At 38.9% G+C, this 16,529-nt stretch overlaps 1 protein-coding gene across 2 annotated transcripts in view; it reads left to right on the top strand.

Annotated features, from left to right (window-relative positions):
- LOC121509524 (NLR family CARD domain-containing protein 3-like) overlaps positions 1-16,529 on the top strand; it is a 37,336-nt gene that overhangs the window by 9,757 nt on the left and 11,050 nt on the right. Inside the window, exons 1-6 of one of the 2 annotated variants that reach the window (XM_041786960.1) lie at positions 5,161-5,342; positions 5,608-5,686; positions 5,820-6,045; positions 10,091-11,897; positions 11,982-12,155; positions 12,223-12,396. In XM_041786960.1, the coding sequence (XP_041642894.1) occupies positions 5,203-5,342; positions 5,608-5,686; positions 5,820-6,045; positions 10,091-11,897; positions 11,982-12,155; positions 12,223-12,396 (2,600 nt within the window). In that variant the 5' untranslated portion in view covers positions 5,161-5,202. Of the gene's footprint in view, positions 1-5,160; positions 5,343-5,607; positions 5,687-5,819; positions 6,046-10,090; positions 11,898-11,981; positions 12,156-12,222; positions 12,397-16,529 lie in introns of those variants that run through there. The other variant, XM_041786961.1, reaches the window with a different exon arrangement.

The following is a 16,529-nucleotide window of genomic DNA, read 5'->3' as shown; positions in this document are numbered from 1 at the left end:
GCTAGATTGTTTTGGAGGTCACCTCGACCAGTGGAGTGAGGCTGATTAAAAAAATGGAAACCAGGGGGCGCTGTTTCAATGAGTGGAATGACATTGTCCTGTAACCAGGTTTCTGTGATGAAAAACAGGTCTAACTTGTTAGTATTAATAAAATCTTGACAGATGAATGACTTATTTGATAAGGATCTCACATTCAATAATCCAAATCTGACAGAATTTGGCTGAGTAGAGGCAGAATGTGATAATGAGTGAAGCTTGTTTAAATCTACCTTTCTTGGACATTTAGAATGGGTCTTAAAATGGTGACTTGAGCTGGTACAGTACCTGTCGCTTATTATAACTGGTATTAGGACACTTGGTTGAACAACAGAAGTGGAACTACAGTGAGAAGCAACAGGGAGAGTAATGGGTCTTACTGGAAGTCAGGGTGTAGATGATGAACCCATACAGGACAGCTGAGTTAGTCCAATATTCCTGAAGAAGAGCTGTGTGCCTTTGTAATTGGGATGAAGGCCATCACGCTTAAAAAGTTCTGGGCGGTTTAAGAAGGTTGTGAAGTTGTCCACAAAGGGGATTCCCCTCGGCCTGCAGTAACCTTTCAGCCAGATGTGAAGTGAGCGGACTCGGCTGAATTTGATGTCACCAAAGCAGGGAAGGGGCAGCGGGCCGGAAATGACGCATTGTTTACCTGTGTCCAGCAGGTCGTTGATGAGGCTTGTTATGTCTGCCTTCAGTTTTTCAGGCTGCTGGAATTTAATGTTGTTAAACTAACTTCACCGCGGGTGATGTTTCTGGGTGTTTCTGAAGGAGGAAGGTAGCGGATGATTTAATATCCTTAACGCAGGCTCCAGGGTAGCAGAAAGTTTTAGCTTTTGAGTCAGAAACACCACGGACTAAAGAGGATCCCACGATGCTAACAGGTGTTGAGCCTGAGGGATGATTCCCGTTACCTGTGTTGCGGCGGGGTTCTCTGGAGGGGCGAGCGGCTGTCGCAGAGCTGGAGGAGAGTGGTCACCGGCGGAGGTCTGCTTCCCAGAGGCCGGTACGATGCTGGAGTCCGCAGCAGTCAGTGATGGCGCGGGATAGCGGTGGTGCCCAATGATAGCGGGGGGAGCTCGCCGGGAGAAGGCAGGATATTCCGGTTGGAGCTCGAAGGGGATCCCGGTGCCATAGCCTCCCCCAGGACCTGGAGTTTGTTTCCTAGTTTGAGTCTCCGGCGACGAGGAAGGTGCAGACCATCACACTACCACCTCTGTGTTCGACTTTTGGTATGATGTTCTTTTGATGAAATACTGTGTTAGTTTTACTCCAGATGGAACAGGGCGCACACCTTCCAGAAAGTTTAACTTTTGTCTGGTCAGTGTAACCGGTGGCAATATCTCTGCGTTGTGTTTATGGTGGATGGGAACAGGCTGCGACACTGGATCTCTGACTTCGACCACTTTTATTGGCTGGCAAACAATATAAAGAAACAGAAACTCCCGTGAGCCACAGCCCGCTCCATATCCTCTCCCACTGGGAGTCATTTCAGAGGGCGTCATGGATAAAATATATATCTAAAAAACGAACAATGCGTACCTGGCAAACAATATAAAGAAACAGAAACTCCCGTGAGCCACAGCCCGCTCCATATCCTACACATAACAGAAATACAGTACGTGTCAAAGTTTGACACAAGGTGAACACAAGCTAACTGTGTACGATGCGCACGTGAGCTAACTTACCGTGCGCAGCAAACAAACAAACATCAATAAACCTAAGGAGAGAAGAAACTTAAAGCAAATAAACGTGTTAACAAGTGGAAAAATAACTAAAGACATTATAAGAACTAAAATATGTACAAGATATAACGTTTAACATAAAGATGGAAACAGATAGAAACTTAAACAAAACAATGGACACCCACCTCTCCCACTGGGAGTCATTTCAGAGGGGAGGGGGCGAAAAGAATATATACAAATAACCAACGAAGAAGAAAACAAAGGAAGGAGGGGCTACAAACAACATAGTGCATCATGGATTTCAGAGTTTCTCTCAGGCTTGTGGATAACTACCAGGTAATTTTGTGTAATTATAACAAAAAAAACAGGGAACTACAGATGTGCATTTTGCTTCTGTTACATCAGTCCACAGAATATTTTCCGAAAGGTCTTGGGCATCATCAGGATGTTTTTAGTCAAATGTGAGATGAGCCTTTGTGTTCTTTTTGGTCAGCAGGGATTTTGTACTCTGAACTCTCTTATGGATGCCATTTCTCCCAGTCCCTCTATCATTTCTTTATTTATTTGCACATGAGATATACAATTTGTTGTGACATTGATAGATTTTTATCAGGAAAGAATAAAGTGAAGAATGTGGTGGTGAGGTAGGACACCTGAAGCGCTTATAATTAAAGCTCACCATATTAAACAAGACTTTGTAACAAAGAATAAGTGATTGTCTGAAAAAGAAACAAAAGATGACAGAAGATAAAGAAAATAAAGTGAAAATCAATGTCTTGGAAATAAGTGTCCAAGACAGAAAATTACATAAATAATAAATAAATAATTAATTTTGGAGGTACGTTTTGCACACCAGTATATAAATGGGTACATAAATTTGCATTTACATCCACATATATCTTGAACATTTATACTAACATTAAATAAACCATTTTCTACATCCGTTTTTTAAAGTAACTAATTTTTTTCATTTTGAATAACATCAGCTTTGGTATTTCTAATATTATCATTCTCAATGCTAAGTTTGTTAATATTGATTTCTGTTTTATTGTTATCAAAGACATTTATCATAATTTTTACTGTAACCATTTCAATAATTTATCTAATTATCATGATCGCTGTTATTATATGTTATCACCATTACTACCAGTATCCCTACTGTTGTTACTACCAATACCATTCTTGTCACTATAAATAATATCTCAGTTATAGTCATTATTGTAAATAATTTCAATACTGCTACACCAATATAAATATATCCATTGTCAATACACATTCACAGTTTTTATTACTAGTTCCACTTTGATATTTATTGGCAGGTATCTATGAATGTATAATATGTTAATTCATTTTACAATAGAAAACTATCCTACAGATATACTGTATTAGACATTTGATACCCTAGGTGGTACATGGTTAATATAGCAAGAATTTATTTAAAGGTTGGGAGGGAAGATGAGTAGTTTAATAGATGTTCATTTCACAGTGAAACTCCTCTAGACTTAATAAAACACTGCCCTCTAGTGGTGTGACAATGTGGAGCACAGAGAACATTTGCCTTGTAGGGTAGGAATGACCATTGAGATTGTCAGAAAATACAGTTTGAAGCGATTTGGGAGAGTGGAGTTTTTTTTAAATATATTTTGTAGTTGAATGTACAAATTTGTAAAATATTAATGTTGTATAAATTTAATAATTTCTAATGTGAAAACAGAGGGGCTGCTGGTTGTCTGGGTTTTGAATTAGTTGCTAGTCAGCAGATATACAGTGCCGTGAAAAAGTATTTGCTCCTTTTCTGATTCCTGATTTTTTTTTTGCGTATTTATCACACTTAAATGTTTCGGATCATTAAACCCATTTTAATATCTCACAACCCAGGTGAATAGAAAATGCAGGTTCTAAATGATGATTGTATTTATCAAAGGAAAAAAAATCCAGACCTATCTGGCCCTGTGTGAAAAAATAATTGCCACCTGAACCGAAGAACTGGTTGTGCCACCCTTGGCAGCAATAACTGAAATCAAGCATTTGCCATAACTGGTGATGAGCCTTTTACATCACTGTGGAGGAATTTTGGCCCACTCTTCTTTGCATAATTGTTTTAACTCAGCAATATTGGGGGGTTTTCTATTTTTTATGAACAAACCCAACACCAGCAGCACCTGGATGCCCATGGACGTGCCATGCACATTAGGATACTGCTCTATCCCTGACGCTGCTGGTTTTTATTGTCAAATTATGAACTCTGACCTTAGCTGAGTCAGGTCAGGCCTGCAGGTTTTTAGAAGTTGCTCTGGGTTCTTTTCTGACCTACCAGATGAGTTGTTCATGCACATTTAAGTAATTTTGGTAGGCTAGCCACTCATTGAAAGGTTCACCACTGTTCCAGATTTTCTCCATTTGTGGATAATGGCTCTCACCATTGATTTTGACTCCAACATGTCTTCATCAAATTTCTATCATGGACTTCTTTGCAAATAATCAGCTGCAGGTTGCACCAGCTATGTGTAGGTTCAAACATAGCCTACTATGAACAGAAGTTCTTACTTATGATGGAGTTTAAGGTGTTCCACCAGCTGTGCTAGTTTCAATGCTGGCTTATGTAAGTTATAACTCAAATCTTACACCTACCTCCTAGGTGTAAAGTCCTTTGTAAAATCTGACCATCACAGTGGTAGTTTTGACAGGATGACAAGGAGGATGACGAGGAGCTCCACGATCAGCAACACTGTTGTTTTTCATGAGCGGAGATCATTTCTGCCAACCACTGTAAAATGATCATCTTAATAATCATGTTAATACCACTCACTGTCATTGTTGTTGTACTGGATCTAAAGTTAGGCTTTAATAATTACCTATGCAAAATGCTTTGTCATATTTTTCATCAACACCCGATTCTGTTTTGTTATTAGCCGTAAGCATCTGTAGCAAACACTGGGTTAAAAAATGCTTTTCATTGCTGGGTTAGATTAAGTGAAAACGTAATATCTGCAAAAATGTTTTGGTTATTTTGGAGATAAATTTCTACTAGTTAAGATAAACCTTAAGTCTCTGTGGTGCAACCAAACAATGACACACAACTTAAGTTACTACTTAACTCGTATCAGCATAGAGTTTGGTGTGGACTCTACACTGTACCTTAAAACAGAAATTACACATAGCTGCTGCAACAGGCTACTGGCAAGTATTTCATTCTTTTTTGGCAGTTTCCTTTTTATCATCTCAATCAGATATTTTCTTTTTCTTTTTTCATTTTTGACCACGTGGAGCACTGACCCTCTTCTATCTCCATCACTTTTAAATAAGTGACTGAGAGTCATTGCTATGTGTCTTCTCCTTCAGTTGCAGGGATGTGATTTAGCAGATGTTAAGAACATCACTGAGCTGTCTGTGAAGAACTCTAAAGAGCAGCTGAATAAACTCCACCTTTATGGGTGAATAGTTTAAATCTACCTTCATTTTATAGGATTTTTTATTTTTTATGATCAAAATCTATACATCATTTTGTACCCTAATTGAAAGTTTCAGGACTTTTCCTACATTCAGCAACCCTATTGGGATGGTACATGCCTCACTATTCTCAGAAGCAGCAATAGATGTCAAGGATCCTCCCAGTATCAGGTATCTTCATCACCCAGAGACTCTGCTCTCAAGATAACCTGGCCAATCCAGACTAATCCCTTCTTGTTGGCTTACCTTGTCTTGTTGAACTCATCAGTTTATTATATGACCTCAAGCATGATCAGGAATGGCTAAGGCATTATCAATGTTTGCTATTAAACCATCAAAATGAAAAGGTTGGAAGAATCCCCAGCATTTTGATGCCTTGCAAGAGCAACTTTTGTGAGCTGTGCCGTTAATTGTTCATTGGCTGTTTTCTCCTCAGAGACCAGCTGGAGAGCTCAGAGGTTCACAGGGATCAGTTAGACCAGCAGCATCAAACAGACCTGGATTCCACATTTATGGTGTGCACAACATGTTTACAATAACCAATGCTGTACTTAACCATTGTCCTGTTTTACCTCCTTGTCAGCAGAGTAGGTTAATACCATGGCCTGTTCTACAAATTCAGATATTAAGTGTCACATTCTGTTCCAGCCACTTAAGGAGAACATTTTCACATTTGTGAAGGAGGAGCTTAAGAGACTCCAGAGGGCTCTGAGTCCAAAATACCCAGCATGCATAGAGAGTCACTGTAAGGATAAGGAAATTCCAGATGGTGAAGAAGAAAAGCAGCAGAGAAGCAGAGATGCTTTTCTGCAGATCACACTGCACTTCTTGAGAAGAATGAAGAAGGAGGAGCTGGCTGACCGTCTGTGGAGCAGTAAGAGGAGTTTAACAGATTTGACATGATTTAGTGAGTAAATAGAAATATTTATAAATGTTGTCCTTAATATGACGCATACATATACTAGTAAGTCTAGTCAGATGATGTCTGTGCCTCACTTGATAGGTCATAAAAATCTCTAAAGCTACATCACACAATTTTCTGCTGATATTTTCCCAGTAAATATCTGGGTAACAAAAAAAGTTGAATTGTGGAACGGGAGATTGTTGACAGTGTGAAAACACTAGTGAATATCCAACATGAAAACATCTGATGAGACTCCACAAATTATTTCATTGGCTGTAAAAACAACTTGTAAGATGTCTGAGCTAAGATACTCAACTGATGCTGTAAAATGATTATTGTGTTTCAAGTGTTGCCATTTAAAATTCCAATCAGTCAAACTTCACTTCATTCAAATGCGACCCCACCCCACAACATTGGTAAATATGTCATTAATAGGATTGTCTTGAGTTAATAGTTAGGAAATGCAGAATGTTAGGTTGAAGTGCAGAAATAAAATAAAATATTAAATCAAATCAAATTGAATTGAATTAAAACATAATGATTTAAAAGACTCAAAAAGATATCTTGATTAAAAATGCTGCAATAAGAATCAAACTTAAAAATTAACTCAGTAAAATATGCTAAATCAGAACATAAAACACTGAAAGATAATTTGTTTAAATATGATCAAATAAAAGGATAAACTACTGAAAGAAAATCTTGAAAACAAAATAAATTGAGATTAAACCTTAATTAATACAATGGATAAAGATGATGATATTAAGTTTAGTTTAAAGTCTGCTGCCTACAGTATTCAGTGAAGCTCACATAATTTAACATATATTTGTCTATTCAAACAGATTGCCATATTTGAAACGCACTCATGACTAAGGGTAATTCAAAACAACAAAACCTGACAGTTAATTATTGCTTCATTTCTGAAATTTATGGGAGCTCTTTTTGGATTTATATTATGAGGATATTTCCACAGGGTGTCATATTTATACTGTATGTGCCTGAAAGTAATCTGGAACCTCAGTTAGGGTTTCTCACCATCATGTGAGGTGGGTGGGGTTGTTGGATTTATTTTGCAATCAACCATGCAGAGGCTTCAAGTTAAGGCTAATTTAATTTAACCTTTATTTAACCAAAAAAACCTCGGAGTGAGTAAAGGGGGCATATTTTACCCTTTTAAGACAAGTTTATATTGTTTCCAGAGGTCCCAAAAATATGCCTGTGAAGTTTACTGCAGAATAAACAATCCAGTATAGGATTTTTGTATGTCTAAAAACCCCTCTGTTTCAGCCCTTCTCAGAACGAGCTGTTTCTGTGTCTGTGGCTTTAAATGGTAATTAGCTGTCTGACTCCGCCCCTGACCACTGCCCTCTCAAGAAATGGATGCAGCACTTGTGATATGACAGGCGCTTTATTTTTCCAAAGAGGAGAATTATTGCTCACAGCGTATACTCTTGAGCCTGATCAGAGTTCCAGGCACTTTCAGCTACACGTCTGTGGCTCAATCAAGGGAAGAAGCGTTATTTCACAAACCAAAAAGCCTCTCACAGTGGTTAAAGCCTGACTTTGAAAGAAACTGGCCAGAAATGTGGACTGGACTGGGATCCATTAGAACTAGGTCATAGAGCTGTGCAAAGTTAAATTCTTCAGCTCTTATAAAATCCTTGTAACTTGTTGAAATACAATCAGACAAAACATATATTTCTCTCTCTCTTGAAAAATCCTGCTGTCTCTAGTGGGCAGCTGCTACCTCTGCTCTGGGGTGGGTCCTTTTGTTGTAACTTTGCTACGGCACATTCCCGTGCTTGTGCTCCTTCATTTGCATCCGTGCTGCGCCTAGGCCCACCTCATTGTTCCGTGCCGGGGCTGCGAAGCTTGCGGCGCCGAAGCACGGAATGATTGCACTCACACTGGCCAAACGTACCAGACTTTAGGCTGAAACGGGCCCAGGCACGGTATGGATGGCCTGGTGTGAGTGCACCCTTAATTCCCACCCCCTGTATCCAGTAGGCGATTTGTTTTTTTATAACAAGGGGGGTGCACCTTGTTACCCCCACCCACCAATCGCGGTCAGTCGCGTTATCTCAGGTGGACCTCATTAAAATGTTTTGCCTGTGAGACGTCATGGTGCCTTCAGGTGCAAGTCAGAAATTCAACCTATACTTGAATGATAGACAGGTTGTTTTAAAACGGGACAGTTAATATTTTTTGTTATTTTCCTTTGTAGAAATGCAGACATTTGCCATACCTTATTGTTCTTTTATTACTGGAGCATTTTTAAAATAATGACAGAAATAGCAAAGCACAATCATATATTCCAGTTTTTAAAATTCCATAAAATAACCAAATCAAATTGTTAGCAGTAGTTGTTATCAGAAAATCCCAGCATATTCTTGTACTGGGGGCCTCTAGGTATCCCTCTGATTTTCTATGTTATTTTACTGTGGCATTTTTAATAATTAGATGTTAAAATCATAACAAAATCCCATTAATTTCTACACTGGCATATTAAAAAATATATTACAATCTTATCAAGTTGTGTTTGTATTAAAGTACTGTGTTTAAAAGTAAGTAATAAATACAACATTAAATTTAATGCAGTGGACTGAGTTTATTCAGACAGGATTTTCTCATTTTTCTTACAATAATATAGCCAGTTAGAGTTCATGTAAGAAAAAACTCATCTCAGAAAAAGTTTAACATTACTGAGAAAAATCTATGAATAATGAACACGCAGAGATGGGCACAAATGCATCAAAAAGTATCTTGTTACAAATACTTGCTATAAATGTAACAAAATACACATAGAAAATATAGGATGAGAAATTTAGTTAATTAAACTACAACAAATTTTCAGTCATTTCAGAATACAAAAATGATTAAACAAACTAATATAAATGATGGTCAAAAGGGGAAAATATAAGCCATGCCTGCATTCAGCGACCTCCAAGGTTATTTGAAATAATATCAGTATACATTAGTTCAGTCATGTCGAAAAAGAACTGCGGTCAAGCCAGCCATCTCTCTTTTTTGTGCAGTCAAGCCAGCCACTCCAACATTTCAAGTGCTCCCATGTTGCAGACTTTATGACAAATATACGGAGGCGGTTGAGAAAGTCGACGCTAGGATGCTACAGCGTGGACCAACTTCCGGTTTTCAAAAAAAAATGTGGGTTATTGAAAGGCAATAAAAAGACACATATCAGTGTGATCCTGCACTGATTGTGAGTCCTAAGGCAACACGACCTGGAAGCTATTTAGCTAAAATGCTAATATTTGCATTAAAAAAATATTAAAAATATCAGGAGTGTTAGAGTGTAAAAAAAAAAAAAAAAAATAGATGTATCTCAACCAGCCAGTGTAGTACTATGATACAGCACTGATTTTGAGTCATTTGGTCACATGACCTAGAAGCTATTGAGCTAAAATGCTAATATTTACATTAAAAGATACATTAAAAAAATCAGGAGTGTTAGAATGTTATAAAAAGAGGTGTATCTCCACCAGCCAATGTAGTACTATGATCCTGCATTGATTTTGAGTCATTAGGTCACATGACCTGGAAGCTATTGAGCTAAAATGCTAATATTTACATTAAGAAATTATTAAAAGTAAGACCAATATTAAAATGTAATAAAAAAGAGGTGTATCTCCACCGGCAGGTGTAATACTATGATCCTGCACTGATTTTGAGTCATTAGGTCACATGACCTGGAAGCTATTGAGCTAAAATGCTAATATTTACGTTAAAAAATGAGATACACCTCTTTTTATGACATTCTAACTCTCCTGATATTTTAAATAATTTTTTTAATGTAAATATTAGCATTTTAGCTCAATAGCAATTTTAACAATTGCTTTTATGACCCTTTTAACAATGAAATCACATTTCTAGGTCACTACAACCGTTTTTCATCACTGTTCATCAATTGACTGCATTTTAAAATAAAATTCAATCTGTCACACATACAGTTGAATTACTTTAATTCAATAACAGCTTTTGTACTTCCTTGTATATACAGGACTTTCTGGTGAAGTGTGTGGACAAAAAGTCAAGTATAACCTGAAGAGGAAGTACCAGTGTGTGTTTCAGGGGATAGCCAAAGCAGGAAATCCAACTCTGCTGAGAGAGATCTACACAGAGCTCTACATCACTAAGGCAGGGACTGGAGAGGTCAATGATGAACATGAGGTCAGACAGATTGAAACAGTGTCCAGGAAACAAGACCCAAAGGAAAAGACAATCAGTTGTGAAGACATCTTTAAAGCTTTACCTGGAAGAGATGAACTAATCAGAACAGTGATGACAAAGGGTGTGGCTGGCATTGGGAAAACAGTTTTAACACAGAAGTTCACTCTGGACTGGGCTGAAGATGAAGCCAACCAGGACATCCAGTTCACATTTCCATTCACTTTCAGAGAGCTGAATGTGCTGAGAGAGAAAGAGTTCAGCTTGGTTGAACTTCTTCATCACTTCTTCCCAGAAGTAAAGGCAGCCAGAATCTGCAGGTTTGAAGAGTTCCAGGTTTTGTTCATCTTTGATGGTCTGGATGAGTGTCGACTCCCTCTGGACTTCCACAACAATGAGATCCTGACTGATGTTACCCGGTCAGTACCAGTGGATGTGCTGCTGACAAACCTCATCAGGGGGAAACTGCTTCCATCTGCTCGTCTCTGGATAACCACAAGACCTGCAGCAGCCAATCAGATCCCTCCTGAGTTTGTTGACATGGTGACAGAGGTCAGAGGGTTCACTGACCCACATAAGGTGGAGTACTTCAACAAGAAATTCACAGATGAGGATCAGGCCAGCAGAATCATCTCCCACATCAAAACATCCAGAAGCCTCCTCATCATGTGCCACATCCCGGTCTTCTGCTGGATCACTGCTACAGTTCTGGAGGATGAGTTGAAGCCCAGAGAGGGAGGAGAGCTGCCCCGGACCCTGACTGAGATCTACATCCACTTCCTGGTGGTTCAGACCAAACTGAAGAGCATCAAGTATGATGGAGGAGCTGAGATTGATCCACACTGGAACCCAGAGACCAGGAAGATGATCGAGTCTCTGGGTAAGCTGGCTTTTGAGCAGCTGCAGAAAGGGAACCTGATCTTCTATGAACCAGACCTGATGGATTGTGGCATTGATATCAGAGCAGCCTCAGTGTACTCAGGAGTGTTCACACAGATCTTTATAGAAGACAGAGGAGTCTACCCAGACAAGGTGTTCAGCTTCATCCATCTGAGTGTTCAGGAGTTTCTGGCTGCTCTTCATGTCCACCTGACCTTCATCAATACTGGAGTCAATCTGATGGCAGAAGAACAAACAACCTCACTGATGTCAAGAAACTCTAGACTCTACCAAAACGCTGTGGACAAGGCCTTACAGAGTCCAAACGGACACCTGGACCTGTTCCTCCGCTTCCTCCTTGGTCTTTCACTAGAGACCAATCAGAATCTCCTACGAGGTCTGCTTTATGATACAGGAGGTTCAGTGCCATCTGAATCAGGAAGTAGCTCACAGACCAAAACAGAAACAGTCCAGTACATCAAGACAAAACTCAGTGAGAATCTGTCTATAGAGAAAAGCATCAATCTGTTCCACTGTCTGAATGAACTGAAAGATCATTCCATGGTGGAGGACATCCAGTGGTCATTGATATATGGAAGTATCTCCTCTGATAAACTGTCTCCTGCTCAGTGGTCAGCTCTGGTCTTCATTTTACTGTCATCAGAAAACAACCTGGATGTGTTTGACCTGAAGAAATACTCTGCTTCAGAGGAGGCTCTTCTTAAGCTGCTGCCGGTGATCAAAGCCTCTAACAAAGCTCTGTATGTATACACTAAACAATTAAGGTAAAATGCAATTTCTGTTTTTTTCCAGTTGTTTACTCTGTGTTCTTGTTTGTTTCTCAGGCTGAGTCATTGTAACCTTACAGAGAAAAGCTGTGAAGCTCTATCCTCAGTCCTCAGCTCTGAGTCCTGTAGTCTGAGGGAACTGGATCTGAGCAACAATGACCTGCAGGATTCAGGAGTGAAGCTGCTTTTGGCTGGATTGAAGCATCCGCACTGTAGATTGCTAACTCTCAGGTTAGTAAAATGTTTCTTGAATAGGCCAATCAGTTGATCTGTCTTTTAATTGACTTTTTCTTTTCAGTCTCAGTGGTTGTAACCTCTCAGAGAGAAGCTGTGAAGTTCTGTCCTCTGTCCTCATCTCTCAGTCCACCCATTTAAAACAACTGGACCTAAGCAGCAATGACCTACAGGATTCAGGAGTAAAGCTACTGTCTGCTGGGCTTCAGAGTCAACATTGCATACTGGATGCTTTAAGGTAAGCAGAAAAAGTTAGTGGAAAATAATGAATTGCATTTACTCACATTACTGTAATTCAGTAGTTTTCATTTTTTGTAAGTGTACTGTTTTGGGTACATTTTGAAATTAGTACTTTTACTTTGTACTTTTGTACTTTTTCCAGCTCTGTCAAAAGAGTAGGACATAGAAAAAGATTGATTCCATATCACATTCCTAAACAGCTGAAACACAGCAAAAACTGGAGTGTCGATACCTCAGGGTTAAATATTTCCAAGTTTGTTTTAACTCCCAAAGTGTAATTTTAACTCCATTCTGAGTAAAATAGTCTTCAGTGTTGGAATTATTTTACAGTGTTGATACACTTGTGTTAGTTGAACTCTGGAGATTCAATTCATCCCCTCTTTCTGTCAACTGCAATTTCAAATTGGGGGGATGTGTTGGCAACGTTTCCCATCCTCTTAGGCAGAGAGTTTAGATGTGTTTAGTTGTCTTTGGATGTTAACTGTTTACACTGATCCCTGCTGGGGTTTCTTTGCCTTTTTTTTTTTTTTTTTTTTTTTTTTTTTTGTAGATTGTTGTTTTTAAATGAGAGTAAAATTATCCACCAAGTATGGGGTCGCGTCTGTTTCTTTAGGTGTTACTTAAAGGGATACTTAAACATTTTAGCAAATTCGCCATTGCCATTATCCCTACAGTCTTACTAATAGGTCCGTTACCTTTAGTTGTCGGTGCAAGCTATTTTTCGATTGGCGGTGCTGAGATAGGAGCTGCTCTGCCAACATAATGGAATCTTATGGTCTCCTGGCTTTCCCTCATCAAACTCAATACACAATCCAACAACTCCAAAACACTCTTGTGGACAACGCTATGAAATAATCATGGAACATTACGATACAGAGATAGTTAAAGTTAAATGCAAAGTTGGAACTACACTCCAGATATGGCCGCTGCACTGTGTCACTCCGCCCAATGGTATACTCAAGAAATAGTTCAGAGTATTTGCTTCATGTGTCGTAAAGTTACATAATTATACGTTATTTCATAGCGTGGTGAATGTGCAGGTCACAACTTGTCCACAAGATGGTAGTTATCGAAAAAAGACAAAATACAAGATGCAATATCAATGAAAAGTATGTGTTTTTTTTTTATTGAAATTTCAATTAGAAGTCAGTGCAGAGGGTTACTGCTCTTTCATTTTACCGACTCTAACGTGTGACAGACTATGCATCTCAAACAAGAGAGAAAACTGAAGAGATTGAGGAATTATGGTAAATGATACTCGTATTATTTATTTAGCATAGTTTAGCCTATTGGCCTTGATTAAAACACTCAAGGTTTGTTTGAGGAAGTGCTTCTCTAAAACATGATGGCTACCTGTAAAGTGAACGCCTTGAGCCAGCCCCGTCTATCACCTGCAACAGGTCACGTCCTCATCATCATGTCAGCACGTGCTCCGTGCGCAGAGGGTTATGCATCAGGGGCTGACATTTAGCTCGAACTAATGATGTGCCACAAATACAAAATATGAAGAGTAGGCACAAGTCTCAAACATTGAGTCCAAGTCGAGTCTTATGCCTTTTAGAAGTGAATCTAAATTATTTTTAAAGTCACATATCCAGTCCCGGCATGCGCATTCACATACTTAGACACACATATCTCTCTCTCTCTCTCTCTCTCCCAACCTCTCATCACACCAATGCGATTAGATGAAATAACCTCGTAGCACAGAGCAATTTTCTTGTAGCATGTGCAAAATATGTATCGTGCTGTTCAGCCCTGAAATGGTAATTAATTTTATTAACATATAGTTGCTATCAAAACTGTTCAACCCCCATTGCAAATCAGGTTTATTGTGAAAATTTACAGACTTTCAGCTGTTTGCAATAAACAAATCAAACAAACGAAATTGAAATAGCTCAACACAACTAATGCTTCAAGTGGTTTTCCCAAATTTAATTGAAATGATGCTTATAATTACTTTTCCAGCCCCAAAATTAATCATCCCCTGAACAGAATCCCAAATATGCAAAGCGAGTATTGTTTCAAGCAAACCTGATGCAACTAATCAAGTGTCGTCTGTGAGGAAACTGAAGCTTGGGTGTCATTGGACCTTCCAACAGGACTATGATCCCAAATAGAAATGGGCGGTAATACGGTAATACCATATACCGGGGCATTAAAAATAGCCACGATATTGCTTCAGTTACTATCATTAAGAGGTGCCATGTAATGAGTGCATGTTTTTTAAATAAATACCTTGAAAATATGTGTCCCTCTCCACCAGCAGCGCCACTGCCAGTGTGTGAAGATGCATGATGCATGAAATCCTGCTTATGATTCCTTTTAAATTTGGCAAATGACTGAGGCGCTAAGAGCTATACCGGCTTATTTAAACTCGTGTGCAGCGTGACGTAGCCTGGCTCCCTGGCTTGGCGCTGGCAAAGTGGCGTGGTCCTCTCTTAACTCAAAGTGTTTAAGTGCACTGCTGGCTGTAATGTGGAATGTGTTTGATCAGTGATGAGAAATGTTAACGTTTGGGCTATGAATAATCACAGGTGCTGCAGATCAAAGTCGAGCAAAATTTCCCCATCAACAGATTTAAAAAATATCTGAACTTTTCTTAGCCCCCTTTTTTGGAAAATGTCAATGAAGTTTATCTATATTTGTATGTTATTTAAAGCTCTAAAGTAGTCCGGAAAGTTTTATAAGCACCCTATAAAGCAAACTCGTGGCACGACAAAGCTCCCGAGGCCAAACAACGTGGATATAAATAATTAAGGCCCATTTTTATCCGTTATGAAGCACATAGGACATTGCTTCACACTCAGATACTGTATAATAGTATAATTGTGGATCATTATTTTGATTTATCATCATACAGTAATTTTAAGAGATCATATAGCTAAGTTATTACACAGAAAAAATGGACAAAGAGAGAGAGAGAGAGAGAGAGAGAGAGAGATTCAAAGTCACGCCTAATTTTTCCGCGCAACGCGGGAGGCTATGGACCATATTAGAGAAGAAAATGATAAATGGAGAACCATATTCACATTGTTGTAGCACATGTTTACAATGTGTTTCTTGATAACCCTTAGGAAGGCCAGAAGCTTAAATGCAGCTGTTTGATAAAGTTGTTCTCTAAAGATCTACTATTAGTTAAGCTTTCTGTCTCCACACTGGTAGAATATGTCACAGGAAAGTTACACAGTAAGTGCTTTTCTGGTTTGTGCTTTTCAAATTAAAAGTCAGGTTTAGCATTTCTGTTCAGTTCCCGACACACTTCCTCTATACACTGAATCATGTAGCTTGTAGGGGGGTTATTCAGGTAAAACTTGTGAAGAAGGACAGGGCTTTGAGAGCAGGGAGATTCGGCTGACGTGCAGCAAACTCATGCCCTGTGTGAAAGCTGCACCGGCAGGAGCCGGAGCAGATGCGCAGCACACACAAGCAGCAAAACACACGCCCAGTCTGGAATGGGTTTAAGGCTTAAAAAAGAAAACAGTGCCAGGCACAATTACAACCCTCTAAGGGTTTTAAAAATGTTCAAACTTATTTTTTACTGCTTTTTATTTCAAATAGTTGAAGTAAATTGGTGCTAATTGTTTATTTAAGGATCTGAAGAAGTCCCTAATGTTTTATAACTTTTCTATAAGGTGAACTAGCAGCAGGGTGGAGCTCGGTTGTTGAGCTACATGGATATGATATTAAAGGCCATCTTTTATCTGTTTGAAAGCACACTGAACATAAATTCACATTCCCAGAACCTATATGATAAGAAGTTATTATGTATCATTTTAGCTCTAGAAGGAGGGGAGGTAAGAGAGAGGAAAAGACCAAATGTCTGTGTGGAGTGGAAAAAGAGAGAAATGTCATTTACACCTGTGTCCTGAAGTAACTGTTTACTTATATGATAAACATGCTCACCTGTTAATCACTTTCAGCGCTCCTGTAAACGTCTCCTATAGACCTTGATATTTTTTTAACTGAAGCATATATATATATATATATATATATATATTTTTTTTTTTTAAGATTTATTTTTGGCCTTTATTAGATAGGACAGTGGATAGAGTCGGAAACAGGGAAGAGAGCGGGGAAAGACATGCAGGAAGTAGTGCCACGGACCGGATTCGAACCCAGGTCACTGAATGA

This window comes from Cheilinus undulatus, linkage group 5, assembly GCF_018320785.1.
Source record: "Cheilinus undulatus linkage group 5, ASM1832078v1, whole genome shotgun sequence".
NCBI lineage: Eukaryota > Metazoa > Chordata > Actinopteri > Labriformes > Labridae > Cheilinus > Cheilinus undulatus.
The sequence above is the reverse complement of the archived record's forward strand: the minus strand, read 5'-3'. Positions and strand labels throughout refer to the sequence as shown.